The sequence below is a fragment of the Nicrophorus vespilloides genome, unplaced genomic scaffold, assembly GCF_001412225.1.
Source record: "Nicrophorus vespilloides isolate i.1.1-1 unplaced genomic scaffold, Nicve_v1.0, whole genome shotgun sequence".
NCBI classification, from domain to species: Eukaryota; Metazoa; Arthropoda; class Insecta; order Coleoptera; family Silphidae; genus Nicrophorus; species Nicrophorus vespilloides.
Genome location: NW_017098303.1, coordinates 14,545 through 33,446, shown reverse-complemented (window position 1 = coordinate 33,446; position 18,902 = coordinate 14,545). Strand labels below are relative to the sequence as shown.

The 18,902-nt window shown below is 31.2% G+C and overlaps 3 protein-coding genes across 3 annotated transcripts; all 3 read left to right on the top strand.

Moving 5' to 3' along the window:
• Nucleotides 1–208: 208 nt before the first annotated feature.
• Nucleotides 209–11,494, top strand: LOC108562114 (adenylate kinase isoenzyme 5). The gene is made up of 9 exons (XM_017920322.1): nt 209–637; nt 2,733–2,903; nt 3,624–3,734; nt 5,685–5,827; nt 7,043–7,225; nt 9,493–9,567; nt 9,609–10,142; nt 10,473–10,637; nt 10,694–11,494. The coding sequence occupies exons 1-9, from the start codon at nt 616–618 to the stop codon at nt 11,111–11,113; spliced, it is 1,824 nt and encodes a 607-aa protein (XP_017775811.1). The 5' UTR covers nt 209–615; the 3' UTR covers nt 11,114–11,494.
• A 1,765-nt stretch (nt 11,495–13,259) lies between these two features.
• LOC108562124 (adenylate kinase isoenzyme 1-like) lies at nt 13,260–18,142 on the top strand. The gene is given in 5 exon segments (XM_017920332.1): nt 13,260–13,348; nt 17,370–17,504; nt 17,644–17,899; nt 17,902–18,011; nt 18,069–18,142. Coding segments are annotated over 5 exon segments (588 nt in total). The 5' UTR covers nt 13,260–13,333; the 3' UTR covers nt 18,141–18,142.
• LOC108562123 (adenylate kinase isoenzyme 1-like) lies at nt 14,563–15,737 on the top strand. Its single transcript, XM_017920330.1, has 6 exons — nt 14,563–14,591; nt 14,652–14,782; nt 14,840–14,901; nt 14,957–15,091; nt 15,153–15,521; nt 15,584–15,737. The coding sequence occupies exons 2-6, from the start codon at nt 14,740–14,742 to the stop codon at nt 15,659–15,661; spliced, it is 687 nt and encodes a 228-aa protein (XP_017775819.1). The 5' UTR covers nt 14,563–14,591; nt 14,652–14,739; the 3' UTR covers nt 15,662–15,737.
• Nucleotides 18,143–18,902: the final 760 nt, after the last annotated feature.

Here is an 18,902-nt window from a genome sequence, read left to right as displayed (position 1 = left end):
GATTGGACTAATTGAAATGACTGTATTAGTCATCAAATGAATGATTTACGAAATTAATATGAGTAGATCGTGAGAGAAGAAAGGAGGACAAGGGAAGTTTATTTTGAAGTATGATTGGTCGGAATTTAATCCGCAGACGTAGTTTTAGCTGGTATATGTGTTTGGTCAAGTGCTGTCCATAGCGGCGACTCATTTCCATGACAACTACACCCCTCGTCGCCACCCCGCTCGCGGCGGTCACAGTAAGCAAGGCAACATTACATTAATTATTCAAATTCCCAAGCATTTTCACGGCTTTCCCAACGGAAAACCGTTTAGTAGAGCGTCGTTCGTTCGATACGCACGATCCGAAGAACTTTTCACTGTTATAGGTTGACGAGATCTTTTCTCGATCGGTTTATATGGTCCGGCCAGTGTGATGACGATGTAGTGTCTATGTAGCTAACTACGTCTACTGTACAAGTCTAACAGTAACAAGTGATAGGTCGGTGAAGTTTCCAGTTTTTCAGATGCGCGAAACGTCTTTAACGTCGCGTCATCCGCGGTTCTGCTTGCATCCCTGGGACTTAAGGACCCTACTTAATTATACTTAGATAAAAAGAGGGATTTTGGAATATGGGCATCTGTTTGGATACTGGTAACATAATTTTCTTTTCATATAAACCATCAATATCAACAAATGAAAGACGCATGTCACCGGCGTATCCACCGTAACTTCAATAAGCTCATAACATAACAATCAATTTTTATCGCAATTGATTTTTTTTGTTATTGTTGCTAAATTGAGATTTCTACTTTCATTTATGCACACTATTGGAATGCACACGCATTGCAAATTCTATTTTCGCAAAGCTACAAGTACATTTATATAAATAGGCATATAATTGCATAGTTCGTGATCAGATTTGCTGAGAATGGTAAATTCAGTGCTTTACAAGCAATCAAATCGAGGTATTATGTTACACGATTTTGCTTTGTCTTTAAACAGTATTCACAAAGTTATCACGCAATACTACTATTTAAGGGTATAATAGAGCTGCATAGCTGCGGGCTGGATTATAATTTCAGAAGGTGTTATAATAAACGAAAAGGACTTTATTAATAACATTCCGATTATTATTATTAAAATATTATATAATAATAAAAGTTAAATAATTCCAATAAACTAAACAAAATAGTTTATGAAATTTATAAAATTAGAATATATTATTGGTATTTGTTTTTTAAGAAAGTTTATTCAATTAGACTTTTGCACTGTTCCTAACATTATGTTTTTTTCGACAACTTCTTAAGTTTATTATCTTACTCAATTATTTGGACAAGAATATGTTTAATAATATTGTTCTAACATGTATAAAATAAATTTCTTTCAAAAGTCCATATAAGTATTATTAAAGTTTATTTATTAGTTTTGCATTTCATATTAATTTACTATAGTTGTTATGAAAAAGGATTAAAAAAACTTTATTTGTTTTTTATATTTTTAAATAGCGTGCGGATGAGATAAACTATGCAAATTATATAAGTTATGCAAATGTAAGGGTACAAGTGTTAATTGTAAACACCAAAGAATTATCAAGAAATACATTAGAATTGAATAGCTTAATACAATCTGATAATTCAAGAACTTTTATTTTTGCAGTTATAATTGCTTTTAAAATGCAGTACTTAAAATTTATTGAAGGAATTATGTTGCGTACAAAGCTAAAAAAATGCTTATATTGCTTGTAAGTAGTCAACATTACATATTTGTTACATAATCCCTAGTTGTGAAATAAATTTAACATCTTATGCAACTGTATTGTAATTGAAGGAATATAATCGTAATCAATTCGAAATTGTCAATTTTAGTCATATTTATATAATATAAACGTGAGTTGTTAAACAAGCTTAGAAACATCTGCAAATATCTGTTGAAGCAACATAATGCCAAAACAAAACGATAGTTATCATACAAACAGAACTTTTTTTTTATTATCGAAATCAATTAGTAGTAAATAGGATAACACTGTAGTTTATTATATTATTATATAAAATCGCATGCAATGCTAAGTGATATAAAAATTAGAGCGAAAACGGTAAATTCTATTGTTGTTACCTTGTTCATAATTGTTAGAGCTTTTACGTATCAAAAAAAAATGTGCGTTTGTCGCGTGTACGCGAGACGGCTGGTGGGATGGTGCGTGGAGGGGTTTAGGAGGGTAAGGGTGGACGACATTACATTGCCTTCCCTTGACCGGCGAAATTAGAGGTGCAAGGTTGGACCCTTCTATTATCGACATTATATTTTGAGGCCTCCTGTCCACATAATCCTATTTCACTAACTTTCGTTAATATAAATAATAAAGTTCCACTTTCCTATTGTAACGCGCATTAAATATAAAATAATTTAGATATTGTAGCGGATACATATTTAATTGTTAAGAAATACTTATCGCCTAGGACTTTCGAACTAATTTGAAACAAATCATTCGGCTTATTACAAAAAAATGGCAATTAAACAAATCCGCGTTCTAAACTCAAATTTTTATTGTGCAGTTTCCAATAAAAATAATCTATTTAGTTGAAGTAATCTATTAAAGAAATGGAAAAAGAAGTTGAAAACAATACATTTGAAGTTTCTGCTGTAATAACTAATTACTTTCGTTGCCAGGTATGGAAACTTTATACATTTCCATTTTTTCAATAACATTTCATTTATTAATTGCTTCTCATTTATTATTTCATTACAGAACAAAGTGATGGTGCACAAGCATTCGAAGAAGGTAGAGACACTTGGGTGAGGAACAGCGCTCATGAAGATCCTCGTTCCGTTGCTACACCACCAGACGGACGATTTCCGATGCTTAATAGAAGTCCCGTTAATTTTGAATCACCTAAAGTGCCAGTTATATTTGTTCTTGGTATGTATTTACATTTAAAAACTATTACAATCATTTTCAGTTTATATGAAATTTGAACATAGTCTGTTGTTAAATAATGCAAAGATTTCAAATATTTTGTTATTTGGTATTTACATATTCGATATGAAAAATAGCACAATTTCGCATAGTTTACCTTATATTCCATGAGCACACTTATAAGTTATTAAATTATGAAAGACGATACTTGGATGCATGAATTATAGTAAAAATGAGCTGAAAAAAATTATGAAATTTTAACACGATAAACAATCACCTCCAAACGAATATAGTTACTATAACAACAAATACTTTTCAATTCGCATAATACTATTATTGTAAATATTTATAAAATTGGACAAAATATTTATTTTAGAATTTTAACTTACATTTATTAATCATCGAATATATAAGATATTTATATGATCAAACTTGAATAGTTTCATATGAAACCGATTTAAAACTTATTGATTCTTATATTATTCTCATAACATTGAAATTATTATATGACGTACCTTCGATGGTTAATTTTAGCGTCGAACGAAAGAAATAAAAAAAAGCAATAAAAAAAACTGTGTTTACTTATAAAATTACGTTGGGCAATATTTACTGAGAATTTAAATGGAAATAATTATCGATTTTCATGATCTTAACAATGTAATCAGCAGCAAAACAAAAAGAAACGTTATTTTCTATACTTAGTTTTCGTTTTGTTTTTTTTAGGCGGCCCTGGAAGCGGGAAGGTGACACATTGTGATAATTTGATGCAAGAGAAGAAAGGCATTATACACATCAACATGACGGATCTGCTGCAGCAGTACGCAATTGGTAATGGTGAGTGTCATTGATTTTATATATCAATATTTATATGTTTTTACTTATATACGTGAATGTGCAACTTTCAATAGACAAACATAAACATTCTGGTTGGAGTTATTTCAAAGATTGATTTTTTTTTAATATAGATGGTCAAACCAGCTTAATCAATATCGGTAACATAAATTCTGAAGGTAACTGAAAGCAAAAAAAAGAATGATGTAAATTGTGTGTTTGCGGTTTTAGCTATAATTATTTATTTTTACTTTCTCATATGTAATATGAGTATTACAATCAATACGACCACGCCGACAAGTATAGACATGCTCGATATATTTTGCCAATACTCGATAGCAATAGTATTTTAGTGCTAGTCTATAGCAGCGTTTCTCAATCTAATAGTTGCGTTAAATTTTTAATGGGTCATAAAATGACAGCTGTCATCTTGTGTCAAAGCTCGTTTCTTTTTAAATTTTATATTATAAACATTTGGATAAGATGGTTTGAGAAACGCTTGTCTATATATTAAACTTAATATATATGCGTTTTAATTTGTACTTCCCAAGTATTTATATAAGTTACTTGACAAAAAACAATTACTAACAAAATGAAGATTCAAGTTGTAAAGTTCGATCGATTGTAATACTCATAATACCGAGTATAATAAATTAAGCCTAAAACAAAATCAATTTGTGTGTAGGCAACGAATGTATACGTTAACGTATATTGCCGAAATCACGTTTGAAATTTTAAAAAATAGGAGTAGTAAGTCTTATATTTATATTTAAACTGGTATAAATGTAATGTACTAAAAACTGATTTGAATTATTATTCCCAATACTTGTTTTTAGTTGGTTTCTGATTTAAATATCAAAGGAAAATATTTGAATCGCGCACATTTTTTTCTAATTTTACATTTGCAATCCAGATGCTCTTCAGAAGAGGACCAAAATGAGCATACTTATGTATTTATTGTAGCACATTTCATGAAATTATTTATTTATTAATATTAAAGAAAAGCATTAATTTATTGATTTTTTTTTAAATTTATAACATGTGTGAATTATTAACGTGTTTCGATACGTTTGAATCAATGGGTTTTTAAATCTGCATCATCAATATATGTCTATATTTGTATTTAGTAAAGTTTCTCTATATCTACATTTACTATTTCCATTTGAAAAATGTATCCTTTTATTATAATTTATACTTTTTGTATCGAACCTTTGGATTATTTATATCTTCGATTTATTGATTGTTCCTCATAGTTGTAAGCCATTTATCTAAATAAGTTTAAGAATTAGTTGGTATTTTTGTAGTTTATTTCTTTGAATACTTTGCATGTAATAATTAGTTTCATAAACTGTTTTTCAAACGGGTTTCACTATTATTTAGATGTTTAGGGTTTATATAGTGGACAGAAACTGAAGCATATTATAATAAAACTCAAGTAAAAGATCTATCAACTAAGAGAAGACTATCATTTACTAATAATCAATAAGTCGATTAATTTTTCACATTATCAACATCGCTATTCAGGTTTACAATGCACTTTAAAATAGCGCAGCAAAAGAGTAAATTGCATGCACGTACAGTTAAGTACGCGACTACGCCTACGTTGCATGTAGATAAAAAATGTAATGCAAACTTTCTCGCATGTATTTTTGTTGAAAACAGTAATAAATTTCCGACATAGGTAAAACGCTAAGTGTATACAATTATGCGGAGAAAAGAATTTGTACGTGAATATGTTTGGATTTGATTGAGACTAATTTTAGTTTTTTTTTTATATTTATTTCTTTTTCTTTCATATAACATCATTTATTCGTCTAGTTTTCGGGTGGTAACGAGGCACGAGCTATTAATTTTATTCTTAACAAAAACCACTGAGCTAATGGCGTGTTCCCAACACCAACATTTTCCCTCCGCTTTCTTCCTGACTGTATATTTTAATAATTTTGCTTTCAGACATGCAAGATTTCGGTATGCTGTCCAGCAAAACGGTCACGGAAGTGCTGATGCTTGAAATGAAGATGGCTCCGATGGCGAAAACTTACCTCGTTTCTGGGTATCCTAGGAACATGAGGGATGTCGTCGAATATTCAGAAAAGGTAATAACAAAATCATTAAGTGTATGTTTTTTTTTGCATTATTGGAAGGAGTTTGTTTGTAAATCAAACTAATAGAATTCCACTTACAGTTTTATAGGTAAACAGTCTTATTTGCGTGCTAGGACTTGGAATAGTAGAGTCGTTGTTAAGTAATCTTTAATGTACTCGTAAGGATATTCTGGTCCCAAATTATTCATCAATCAGATGTTATCTTCCATTGTGTTATATCAATTTCAAGGATTCGAATTTATTCCTTTTAAAAAGAAATTTTGTTATCGATGAAGAACGTATTAAGTCATGCTCAAGCTCAATTTTATATTAATATTTAGACTTGTATCTAATGAGTATCTTATTTTTGTGTAGATGTTTGATTTCCATAAAATGCTGCGGTTAGCACATAATGAGTTTAAAAAGACAACTTATTACAAAAATATTTGTTTTAGAGATTTTCTTAAGTATGCTTTAAATATTAGATAATTGTCATTTTTTGACATAACAAAATGTAACGAATTTGAGATAGAAACTTATTACATATTAACTTGAAGCAATTAGATAATGAAAAATAAATGTAAATATTAATATTGATTATTACGACATGTTATATTGTATACGTAAACAAGTCGTAATATTAATATTTATTGAAGAAAATTTTATTCAGAAATAGATTTTTTTTCATAAAATATCGTTATAAAATCTATATGAATTTCACATAGAAATACCTCCGCCTATAGAGTACGTGTTATTACGATTCGATACGGTTATTGATTGAATATATTAGTTTCATGACTTTAAATATTTACGATTTCTCACTGTCAAGTATTAATATATATATTTCTTTAAATTATTATTGTGATTATACAACAATATAATAAATAGGCAGAAAGATTTTGATTGTTAGTCTTTAGGTCTAAATATACCAATACATTTTGTAAATAATCAATATTTATGCTGTTATTGTTGTTATTTGCAAATGTATCTGTAACTACTGGGAAAACCCGTATGTGTGTATGGATTAACAACAAAGTAGAATAGCGTAACCAAGTGAACCGGTAAACAACAGGTCGATGTTAAAATTGTCCCCCATATAATATCATTTCTATGAATTGTATGACTGTACGATGTATTATATCCTCTAAACACATACATTTATCTTCTTTTTGTTTTCCAACACCCGTTCGAACATGATTTTTCACTATGTATTATTGATTTCTATAGATCCAAGTGGTGAATGGGGCGATCTTGATTTCATGGAGACAGAAGGTGTTAGAAAGACAGATTGATTACGGTGCCAAATTAGGACAGGTCGTCCTATCCTTAGCTCGAATGGAATTGTCAAATTTTTATAAGAATGTGATGCCAGTCGCCGATTATTTTGACCAGAGCAACATGTTAATATCGGTAAGTAGCTTTACATTTACTTACTATTATTATTACTTTTTTTTTTCTCTCGTGCAAATACAAACTGAAATATAGAAAATTCAATTTCCCCTTGGGATGTCCAATTTTCTCGCGACCGTTTCTTCAATATTTGATTTTGTTATTGCCGTCGTGTGTAATTTATGTTCTTTTTTTTTCCTTCTTCTTTCGTCGTTTTCGTATTGCCTTGTAATTATATTCGGAAGATATTCGATTTTCGGCGGGGGATGATTTAACTATTTACAAAGTCAAATCTGATCGATACAGCTACGGACACAAATGATGTATTTATATGTTCAAACAAACAAAGCAATTAACTTCGAACCCAATACGAAAAAGCATGCTTATTTCGAGATGTATTACAGTTATCAGAATAGTATGATACTTGCAAGCATCTTCAATTCACAAGTAACTAATTAAGAAATATGTTTATAATATTTATGAAAGTTTATTTAAAATAATAGTATAATGTCAAAATTCGTTTACCTCGCATAGTGCGGCTTCGCTCATTCGGAAATTACTAAAACCGATTTGAAAATTTCAAAACAAACAATATTTTTTAATTTTATTTCTTTAAACTTGTTTCTTTTTGTGCAGTTTATTCTATTGGCGAAAACGATTATTATTGCTGTAATTGTGTCACAATATACTACAGTTTTATTCCGTAAAGTATGGAAAGCTCAATGTAATAACATTAGTATATTGTTTATTGATTGTAATATTTCTGTTCTGACCTCAATTCTCTCATTCTTCTGTTTATACAATTAAATAATTAAAAACAGACTAAGTTATATTATAAAATATACACTTAATAGAAGCGGTTATAATAAATAGCAAATATCAGAAAATTCAATGCAAATTGACATTTATGTGAAGTGGGAATCAAATAATGACAAGAGACAAGTGAAAATATAAGTCAAATTATTCAGCTGTAAAATGCACATTTAATAGGAAAGTTAATAGAATATTGCAATTGCTATGCAAATGACATTTCTGTCGAGTAGAAATCAAATAATTGAAAAAAAAAAAGTAAAACTATTCAGTTATCAAATGTACACTTAATAGGAGTGACTAAAAAATAATACAAAATATCTGGAATTGAAAGTCAAATGATATTTCTGTCACGTGGAAAGAAAACAACAAATAATAATAATCTTTATTGTAACAATAAAAATAGAAAAGTGCTATTTTAAATTAATATGTAGATTAATGCATCAATAAATTGAAAACTGTAGATTAAAATTATAATTTTATTAGTTTTTTTTTATGTGAAACTTTATTGTAATTTTTAGTTATTAATATTAAATATATGGTATATACAATGCATGTTCTATGAAATTATAGATTATTCAATTTAGAATGTAGATTCAATGAATATATTAAAGTAAATCAAGATAAGTTCATTTTTAGGGACATTTTCAAAAGTAATTTGCACAAATTGCGATTTATAAAATCAAGCGCGCCTAATTTCTTTTAAGTAATTGATGGAAAATTAATGTATTTCACTTGTACCACAAAACGAGCCGTTTCGTGTGATTTTCAAATATATATATATGTACAATAGAGCTTTTCTTTCTTTCTAAACACCAATTTGACCGCACGCTACAAGATCACGCAACAACATTATTATACTTTCTTGTTTGGATTTAAATATGACCACCGAAACGTGTCCAAAATTCGTGATGCATACATACCTTGTTTTTCTTTATATATATATCTCTAAATTTAGACAGTTTATATATAATTGGACAAAACAAAATATTCATACATTTATATATACTCGGAATTGTACTGTAATTCTGCCAATACCACTTAAAATTTCAATGAAGAAATGTTGACAAGTTATTCATTCTGTAATGCTTTGTGAGAAGAAGCACATGTTGCTTGGGTTTCTTACTTGAGAAAATTATTCTTGTTCGAGCATTTGAATTACATGTTACCAGCAAACCATTTTCCTTCCCCTCTCGCGATTGCATGTTGATAAACGCTCTGCGGTTTAGAAAATATAAAAAAAAATATGTAATAACAGTGTGGCATATGGAAAATCGATATTGAAATTGAACATGCTTTACATTAATTATAATAAAAAAAAAAACTGACGATTAAATCGTGTAAGTTGCGCAATATTTCAATTGGTTGGAACGTCTGTTTCTATCACTTTCATTTCCAAATAACGTTCAACAAGTAACATGTTGGATGAATGGAATCAAGTTTTATCGATTCGGTGTAATTCATTTAAATGTATGCAGGTGAATGGAGAAAGGCATCCGGGTGATGTGTATAAGGACTTCAGGGCTTCGGTATTCCGGATACTGGGAATGCAAGATAACCCANNNTCATTCATAAATACGTTTTTATCTGTTAGCCTGTTCAGACGCTACCGCAGCCTTCGATGCCAATACAAGAAGCACCGAAGCAGACAAATGGTGGACCACCAAAGCAAGCGAACGGTGGTCCGCCAAGGCAATTAAACGGTGCACCACCAAAGCAGATGAATGTCGATACTCCCAGACCTCAGACCCAGGTTATATCGGTGTCTTCGAAGGAGATGCCACCCACTTACCAATCCCCCATCAAACCCGGATGGCCACCAGTGCTTTGGGTTATCGGTGGACCGGGAAGCAACAAAGCGGCGTTGTGTATACACGCTGCCAAAGATACCGGATGGACACACATAAGCTTGGGCAGACTTCTTCGTGCCGCTGCTGAACCACCCGATCCGAAACCAGGAAGCGATCCTGCCAAGATAAGAGATTGCATAGCAGGAGGAGAGATGGTACCTCTCGACATTATCATGAAGGTCGTCGAATCCCATATGGCTTCTAACATGGATGCGCAGGGAATTATCCTGGATGGATTCCCCAGAGATATGGCTCAAGCCACGGAATTTGAAGCAAAAGTGAGTTCTTTCTTTAATATCACATAGCAGAAAATTGATGTAAGTAAAATTATACACCAATCACTTTAGTGCAATACAGCTTAAATATTAGATGAGCATTGCTTGAAAATTATAGGTTGCTGAATGTGCAACTGTATTATTACTGGACTCTTTCGAGACGATTCTAATGATTGGTAATTATTATCGATTGACGATATTACTTTTTGTCCAACTTATATTAAATGTGTTTGACAACTTCATTACCTTCATTATTATTCCAATCGTATCGATTCCCGGCCATTTTTCAATTACCATGACTAGCATTTCATGAAATATATCTATTATTTACAGTATAAACAGAAACCCACGATCATTCTTCTGGACTGCTCTAAATTGCAACTGGGAAGAGGGAGATTGGATGACAGTGTAACGGCCTTTCGAAGACGCCTGGAGATTTTCCGGCAGTCATCATTGCCAATGTTGAAAGCCATGGACAACATTGGAAGGCTAACAATAGTACGATACTTGGTAATTTTATAGTTTGAAATGATTAATTGGCGTTTGTATTTCAGGTTGATGGTGATACTGACACCCAACCAGTCCAGGAAGACTTCAAAAACGTCGTCAAGGAGCACATCCGGTACATCAAGGAAAACTCGATCACTTCGAATGGAAACGGCGTTGCAAACAGTAGACCACTCCCAAACGGCATTCCCATGCCAAACCAAAACGGCGTTGGGCCACGAAAGAATTCCGTAACAATCCATGATTTGGAGTCGGACCCCATCCAGACCATCAGCAGGCATGTGGCTCAGGAAAACGGGATCGTCCGAAATGGAGTTGCAAGAGTTACTAATGGTTTTGCAAATGGACACGTCGAGTACATGCAAAACGGCTTCGGCAGGAACAAGTACACCGATTTGAACGCCGAACGACAGGAGAACATTAGGCAAATGTACGGAGAAGTAAATTACATGGACGGACATATTTGAAGTGATCGAAATTGTGATACAAAAAGAAAAAACGAAACCAACGAAATTATACAACAAATATTACAAAAACTTTAAAATTAAACGAATACGGTGTGCTCAAGTATTAGAAAAATCATAAAAAAGCAACTTTTATATAGTTAATATTTATATATATAAAAAAAAGAAGAAATGGAACAAAGCAGTATTTTAGTATACTATATAGTATGTAGTGATACACATCCGCGGGCGGATCATCGATTAATTATTATAGTTCTATAAAGATACATTCGTATATTTATAATTAACAAAATAATTATACGCATATGATAAGTAAAACGTGGCAAAATAATTTTAATGAACCTTCAAAAGGATATTATTTTATTTCGACATTTACTAAATGCACCCACAAAATAAAAACGAATAAAACAAAAGAAGTAATAACAACAACACTTGCACGTAATTACACATTTCTTATTTCGAATAGCCAAAAAACAGTTTGTTGGATGCATAAGTCTTATGCTCCCGACAATCATTTCCATTTAGTTATTTTTTTTTATTTTCATCTTCTCTTAAAAATATTCTTAAGATACGTACCTGTAATTTTTTGTAACATGGACCATATTCGAATATGACATTGTAGGAGTAATATTTTTATAAAGAAACATATATTTATAGTTATGTAATTAGAAGTTTTTTCACAACAACCGAGAACCAGAGATCTAAATATATTATATTTACACATAACAATAGAGTAGAATGCAAATGGTTAGACTCATGTTATTTCGTTTCCTATTACGTTTATTTTATTATGAATGTTAGATATATTTATACGTTTCAATTTCTATATTTTGATTTATGTATTTTTGGTGTTATATTAGTTTAATAAAAAGCAATATTCTCAACATGTTTCAAATTATTCTAAATCAATTTTATGATATTGTAATATTAATGTTTATTGCATCAGTCGTTCAAAAAAAAATCAACGTCCTGAACGGGTGACTGGATATAAAGACAACAAACTACACTCTCTACTCCTGTTAAATATCCCCAAACATCAGCAAAAATCAGCCGAAAGCACTGCCATTCTTGCAAACATTGCAAGTGACGCAAGAAGGGCAGACAATAATCACGGGAGACCTAAACGGAAAGAGTGGGTTGCTAGCCTAAAAATCCCAGAGGCACTGAGCCTACTTTCGAGCGTGGAAACTACTCATCCATCCTATATCTACAAAAATAAATGACTGGAGGGTCCTGGACAAGGAAACGCTGAGTGACCACAGATATATAATGTATAGCATCAGAGACAGAACAATCCAGCACCATGCAGTCACACCGGGATGGTCAACATGAAAGCTCAACAAAACAAACCTCTTAAATTCCATTGCTCACAGACTTGGAGAAATCTCAAGAGCAGAAAAGCTTATGGAATTCATAGAAGGAGCGTGCAACGCAGCAATGCCACGGTAAAAGCAAACCAATCACAGCCGGAAGCAAGCCTATCAGAGGAGATAGCCGAATTGAGGAAACACTGCCACTCTGCTAGAAGGCAGTACCAGAGGCAAAGACGAAGAACGAACGGAGCTGCAAGGAAACGATTAACCAACATTACGTAAATTTTGTTTCATAAAAAGCTGCGTAAATCTTACGCAATCATGAAATGCAACAAAAGTTATGTAATTTTCATGTAATTAAGAAAAAACGTTAAAACTCGTCAGCTCAACTAAACAGCGATTATCAAGAAAATCACTTTTTTCTAATTTCTGCAGCTCTTAGCAGGGGACTTGGCAACAGCACGAAGATGCCAAAAGGCTCGTTGGAAAGGTGAAGTATTCAGCTTTCATGTAATTATGTTAAGGAGTTGTCGAGACAAAATACTGAAAACATCACGACTTTGTGAGGCCCCAAGCGCAACCTAGTTTAGAGGCCCCACATTGGTCCTTCTAAGAAAATCATAACGTTTCTTTTTGCGCCACTGTTGTGACTACGGTCTACATTTGACTGGTCTATACTCGATTGATATTTGATAATAGTTTATTTGTTCAATTAAATGTGAATGAGTTGCATGCATCGACTCTATAATCAAAAAGTTAAACGTTTTGGATAAGAACTTTCCTATATAATTGTGATAAAACTCTCTATATAAGGGATGCAGAACGTTATCGATTTCATTTCCAGTTTGGAAATAGTCGTGTCGAGTTTGCGTGGTCGAAGGGTTTGGTTGTCGTCCAGGCGAAAGTGAAAATGGAATCAGGTGATGTAAGTAGAGGAAAAAAAAATGTTTACGCTTCGCAACGTTTAGTTTGCTTAATGTTTTGCTCGCTTCAAGCTTTTCCGTTTTTCGATGCCACTGAAACCAACTGAAATCTATTTACGGATATTGGCATTAGAGCAGGAACGGTTTCACTGGTGACTGCTGCCATGCAATAACGTTACTCGAAATGTAGGACGGACGAATTTTATTAGGTTACTTGTTTATTTATATGAAGCTTCAGTTTTATCCCATCGAACAAGATTTTATTTATTTATAAACTATACATAAAAATAACCAAAAATGCGGAGCCCAAAAAAAAAACTGTTATTCAACTTAAGAAGAACAAAGTCTTTAGAAAGCGAAGTTTCGATGCAAGTAGCTGCAATTGAATATTTACATTAGCAACTTGGTTGTATTTATTGAAGGTATTTTTTTTTTCATTTTTAAATCTATGAAATAATGATTAATACTCTTACGCCAATTGTAATGAATATTCAAACGTTATTTACTTTATATTAGTAATAATTGCACTGAAAGCTGGCTGTGTTGCAATTGAAACATTCCCATGCCAAACTGTTATAATACTTTGCAATTACTTCGCATTCTTGAAACTTCATGTTAAAAATTGTCTTCCCTGCAAATAAATTAATCATAATACGATAGACTGCAATTATTTTAATGTCCCACTTCAATGTATAGTTTATTGAGTGACGATAAAGACATTTTGCAATCTGTGTAATTTCTCTATAATTATTGGAAAATATTCTTAGATTCTCGATGCGCGTGAATTTTTGATAAAGTATGTACACACGAGGTTCGTTTACCTTCAAACGTATTACAAGGACGAATCGAGTATAATTATGACGTATCAATCACCTTATACTTTATTTAGTGTTCCCAAGCTCCTCAACAAAAACATAGATAATGTAACAGCAAACAACGATATTCTTACAGTATTTGTTTTAGTGTTGCGTTACTTTTTGAATTCAAAATGGATGAGGGCTATTTTATCAATTGACGTATTGTCTTCTAAAGTAGTCCATGCTCTCTACATGTATATTTACTATATACATACTGTTGAAATGCTTAAATATGAAACAACTCTTAAATTTTTCATAATACAACACATTCAGTTTTTTTTTATTAATTAATTAATTAATTGGTGATATGGTTTACCAAACCAAAGACAAAGACGAGGAAATAGGACTAACTACAGAAATTGTTAATATATTAATACTAGTTACGAAGGTAGTCTAAAAATTAAATTACTGGTATTAAGTACTAAATTTTATTCATCAATGTTATTAGATCACAAAATCTTATAGGAAAGTGGTTAATTAGGAAACTGAGACCAAATTAAAGAGAATCAATGCAATGGGAGTCGATAAACATTTGAATGCTGACAGACATATTGGTGGTAATTAAAAAAAATGAGATAGGTATAGCCATGAATTAAACAAACAAATGACTACCATTTGACAGTGTCTTGTGTACAGGTGTCATTTTCCAGATACACAAGTTTGCAATAACAATGTGCAACTGCGCCAAAGTCGAATCTGTTGGTAAATAAATAATTGAATAAATATTTAATTACATGCCGAATGATATTTTAGCATCATAAGATAATAACTGTACCTGTTGTATGGGTATTGGGTGGACCTGGCTGCGGAAAAGGTACGCAATGCAATATGATCAAAAAGAAGTACGGATTTGTTCACATGTCTTCGGGAGATCTTTTGAGAGCGGAGGTAACCATTAAAAACAATTGAACAATTAATTTAAAAAAAATAAATAACAATTGGATATTAGGCAGCGACTGGATCAGAACGTGGTAAATACATAGAGGTATTCGTACTGAAAGGTGAACTGGTGCCGACTCCGATCGTGCTGAAGTTGCTAAGGGAAGCGATAGACCAGTTCGACGATCCTAAGGGTTTCTTAATTGACGGATATCCTCGTCAGTATGAGCAAGGTGTGCTCTTTGAGAGAGACGTCCATAAAGTGAACATGGTTCTGTATTTCGAAGCCTCGGATGAAGTTCTTACAGACCGGATGTTGACAAGAGGTCAGCTGACTGGTAGAGCTGACGATAATATAGATGCCATAAAGGTTCGATTGCAACTGTTTCATGAATACGAGCAGGCGATTACGGACAATTACGCGGATCGGATTAAAAGAGTAAATTGTTATTATATAATCGAAAATATCTGGTTATAGCTAAACCGTAATACTAATTCCAGGTGAGCGCAGAGCAATCACCTGACGATATTTTCGCTGAAGTTGTGCAGCATATGGATGAACTTATGCAGACGGTCTGATTAACTTACACGTGACAACTATAGAAGAACGTGTAATGATGAAAAACAATATGTTTCAAGAATGGTGCACCTTTATATTCATTATTTCATAATTGATAATTATAATGGAAAACATTGCAATAAATATATATTTCCGTTTATAACATTTATAACAAGAATAGTAAAATTAAAATATGTTTCGTATATTTAATTAAAAACGCATACAAAAATCCTAAAAAAAATATTTGATCTTTTATTTCAAAAATTAAACACATTTCACTTTGGCATTCAGCCAAATTTTATACCATCTTCTTCAATGTCGCACCTATAATTAGCTTGCATTACCTGTACATTTTCTTGTTTTTTACATTAGTGTAGGTAAAAAATAATTTTAGAGAACATTTATTCAATTATTTCACGGTTAATAGTTGTAGCATTGCCGTATGGCAATTTCCCAAATTACGCAATAGCAACGTAAAATTCAGGTAGTGTTAATGAAATGCGGTTATTTATAGATTAATACGTTCGAGTGGCATTCAAATCTAATGTTTTCATTTCTAGATAATTCGTTTATCTGATACTTTTCAATAGGATAATTGAATAGGTTTTTATAATTTCAAAATGTAATTGTTCAATGGAGACAGTCATTAACAATTTATGTTTTTTTTTGCATAATTATGAAATTACAATTAACAGACAATAAAATATTGTTTTCTTTTTATTTATATGTAAAACGACTATTGGCTGCAGTCTTTTCGTTCTGTTCTTTACTGTATCATTTTTTTTTAAGAAATTTATAGACCATATAAACCATAAATCTGATATTTCGCTGGGTCAAAATTTTATTTTATTAATTTATAATAAAATGTTTTAAATTGTGTTGTATTCTAATAATGTTATTATAAAAATAATATAAACATAATGGCAATATCATATTTCGTCCTAAACAAAAATGGAAACAGATTTTCTACTTAAAACGAACGTTGTGGTAAAATTAGATCATAAAATATAATTGCAATATTCATTGCGTGCATCTTACGCTTAAGTAGGAAATTATTTAATGTATGATTAACGCTTGAGAATTGCGTAGTTGGAATGACACATACTAATTTAAAAATATTCCATATAAATTTCATTTATAAATTGTTCAATTAATAAATGTGCTCAGAGAAATACTATAAAAAAAAATCATTTGTACTATATTATAGAAAAAAAAAACGAAATTTAATTTCTATTCATTAGAAATTAATCACAGCAGATAATAGAAAATATTTTTATTAAATTTTTATATAGCAATCAATATTACAACAGTATTCAGATTATGTGATTACAAAAAAAAAATGTAGGTATTTTTAGTAAGTCGAGGCAAGGTCCAAAACTATATCCACAATGATCTGTGTTGATTTTAGTCTCGGTGTAGCCTTGCAACGGTGATACACACATAACGCGCATCGTTACAATAACATTTTACATTTATTTTTGTGTATATTTCTTTTAAGTTTAGTTATCATGTCTGAGGTAATGTACTTAGTTTTTATTTATTAAATTGCACTGATTATTATTTGAGCGGTTTTTTTTTGGCAATTTTTCAAAATTATATAATCAACTTGAATTTAGTTATTTTTCGCTTCTGTTTCGTACATTGCTTTTAGTAAATAATAAAGAAAAGAGTATGATGTATAATTATTGTTTGTTAAGGTTAAATTATCAATGTTAAATGCATTTTTAGAAACAATTGGAAATCACCGGACCCGTAATTTGGGTTTTGGGCGGTCCAGGATGCGGCAAAGGAACCCAATGTGATAAAATCGTTGCCAAATATGGGTTTACCCATTTATCGTCTGGTGACCTTCTGAGGGCCGAGGTAAATTTTATCTTTAATCGTCTCAAGAAATAGTGAATGAATCATTTCTTTTTAATATCGTAGAGTGTACAATTCCATTGTGATAACGTTTTAAAAATAGCAATAGTATTTGTTATTAATTGTATATTGTATCAATTAGGTTGCGACTGGATCAGAAAGGAGTCAACAGATTAATGAAATCATGAAGCGCGGAGAATTAATTCCTTTGGATATCATCTTAACTCTTCTGAGGGAGGCCATGAGCAAAGTAGTTGACACCAAGGGATTCTTGATCGACGGTTATCCGCGCGAGAAGGATCAAGGCATCTTGTTCGAGGAAAAAGTTGCTAAAGTATCTGTGATCTTGTTCTTCGAAGCCGACGACAAGGTGCTCACCGATAGGATCCTCTACAGGGAAAGACTTCGGGCAGATCTGACGACAACGAAGAGACCATCAAACTGAGATTGCAAACTTTCCATCGTTACACTGACCAAATCACAGAGCATTACGCAAGTGTCCTGAAAAAAGTAAGCATTCGCACGTCCAATCAATGTTTGTATCTTAATAAGAAACGTCTGTTTCAGATTAACGCCGAAAGGAATCCGGACGATATCTTTGCTGAAGTTCAAAGTTATTTGGACCCACTTGTTAAATAAGTTACATACACAGCCGTAGTCGTTGTAAGCACACTGAACGAATGTTATTTAGTTAGTATATGTTGATACTCTTATTTATTTATGCAATAGCAATACTCAAATGAACCGAATTACACAAATATTATATTTTTACACGTAAAACGAAATGATTTTATTACGTAACTTTTTTTGTCAATTTTACTATTATTATGGTTAATTGTTATATTTAGTTGATAGCTCAAAATTATATTAATCGTCATGTCAAATAAATTATTATTTTCATTCAAAAGATTTATTCAAACCTTTCCCAAGAAATTCGGTAAGAAAATCTAAAACGTTTTTTATTCATTAAAAAAATTCTATGATTCCATTTACTAACATAAAATTTATGATTTTTTTAATAATCATAATTTATTTTAATATTAAAAACCATTAATTTTCTGTACTTGCGTATATATAAATGACTATCATTTAAAAATGAATTAAGTTTTAATCTACATTGATAGATGGCATAGATAAATTAGCAGCAGTACATTTTATGGTTGATGATTGAAATAAACACATAAATTAAGTTTTCTTCAACAAGTGTATTTAGAAAATGTTTATTATACAGTAAAAATAACTAAACAATAATGTTTAAATCAAACAGTAAAATCAATATTACGATGTATATATAGATAATTAGCAAATAAAATGTGTATCATAAAAATTATATGTTCTAAATATTTCTTATATTGATTAACTCAATTGATTAACGCAAAATGTACAAAATTAAATGTAAAT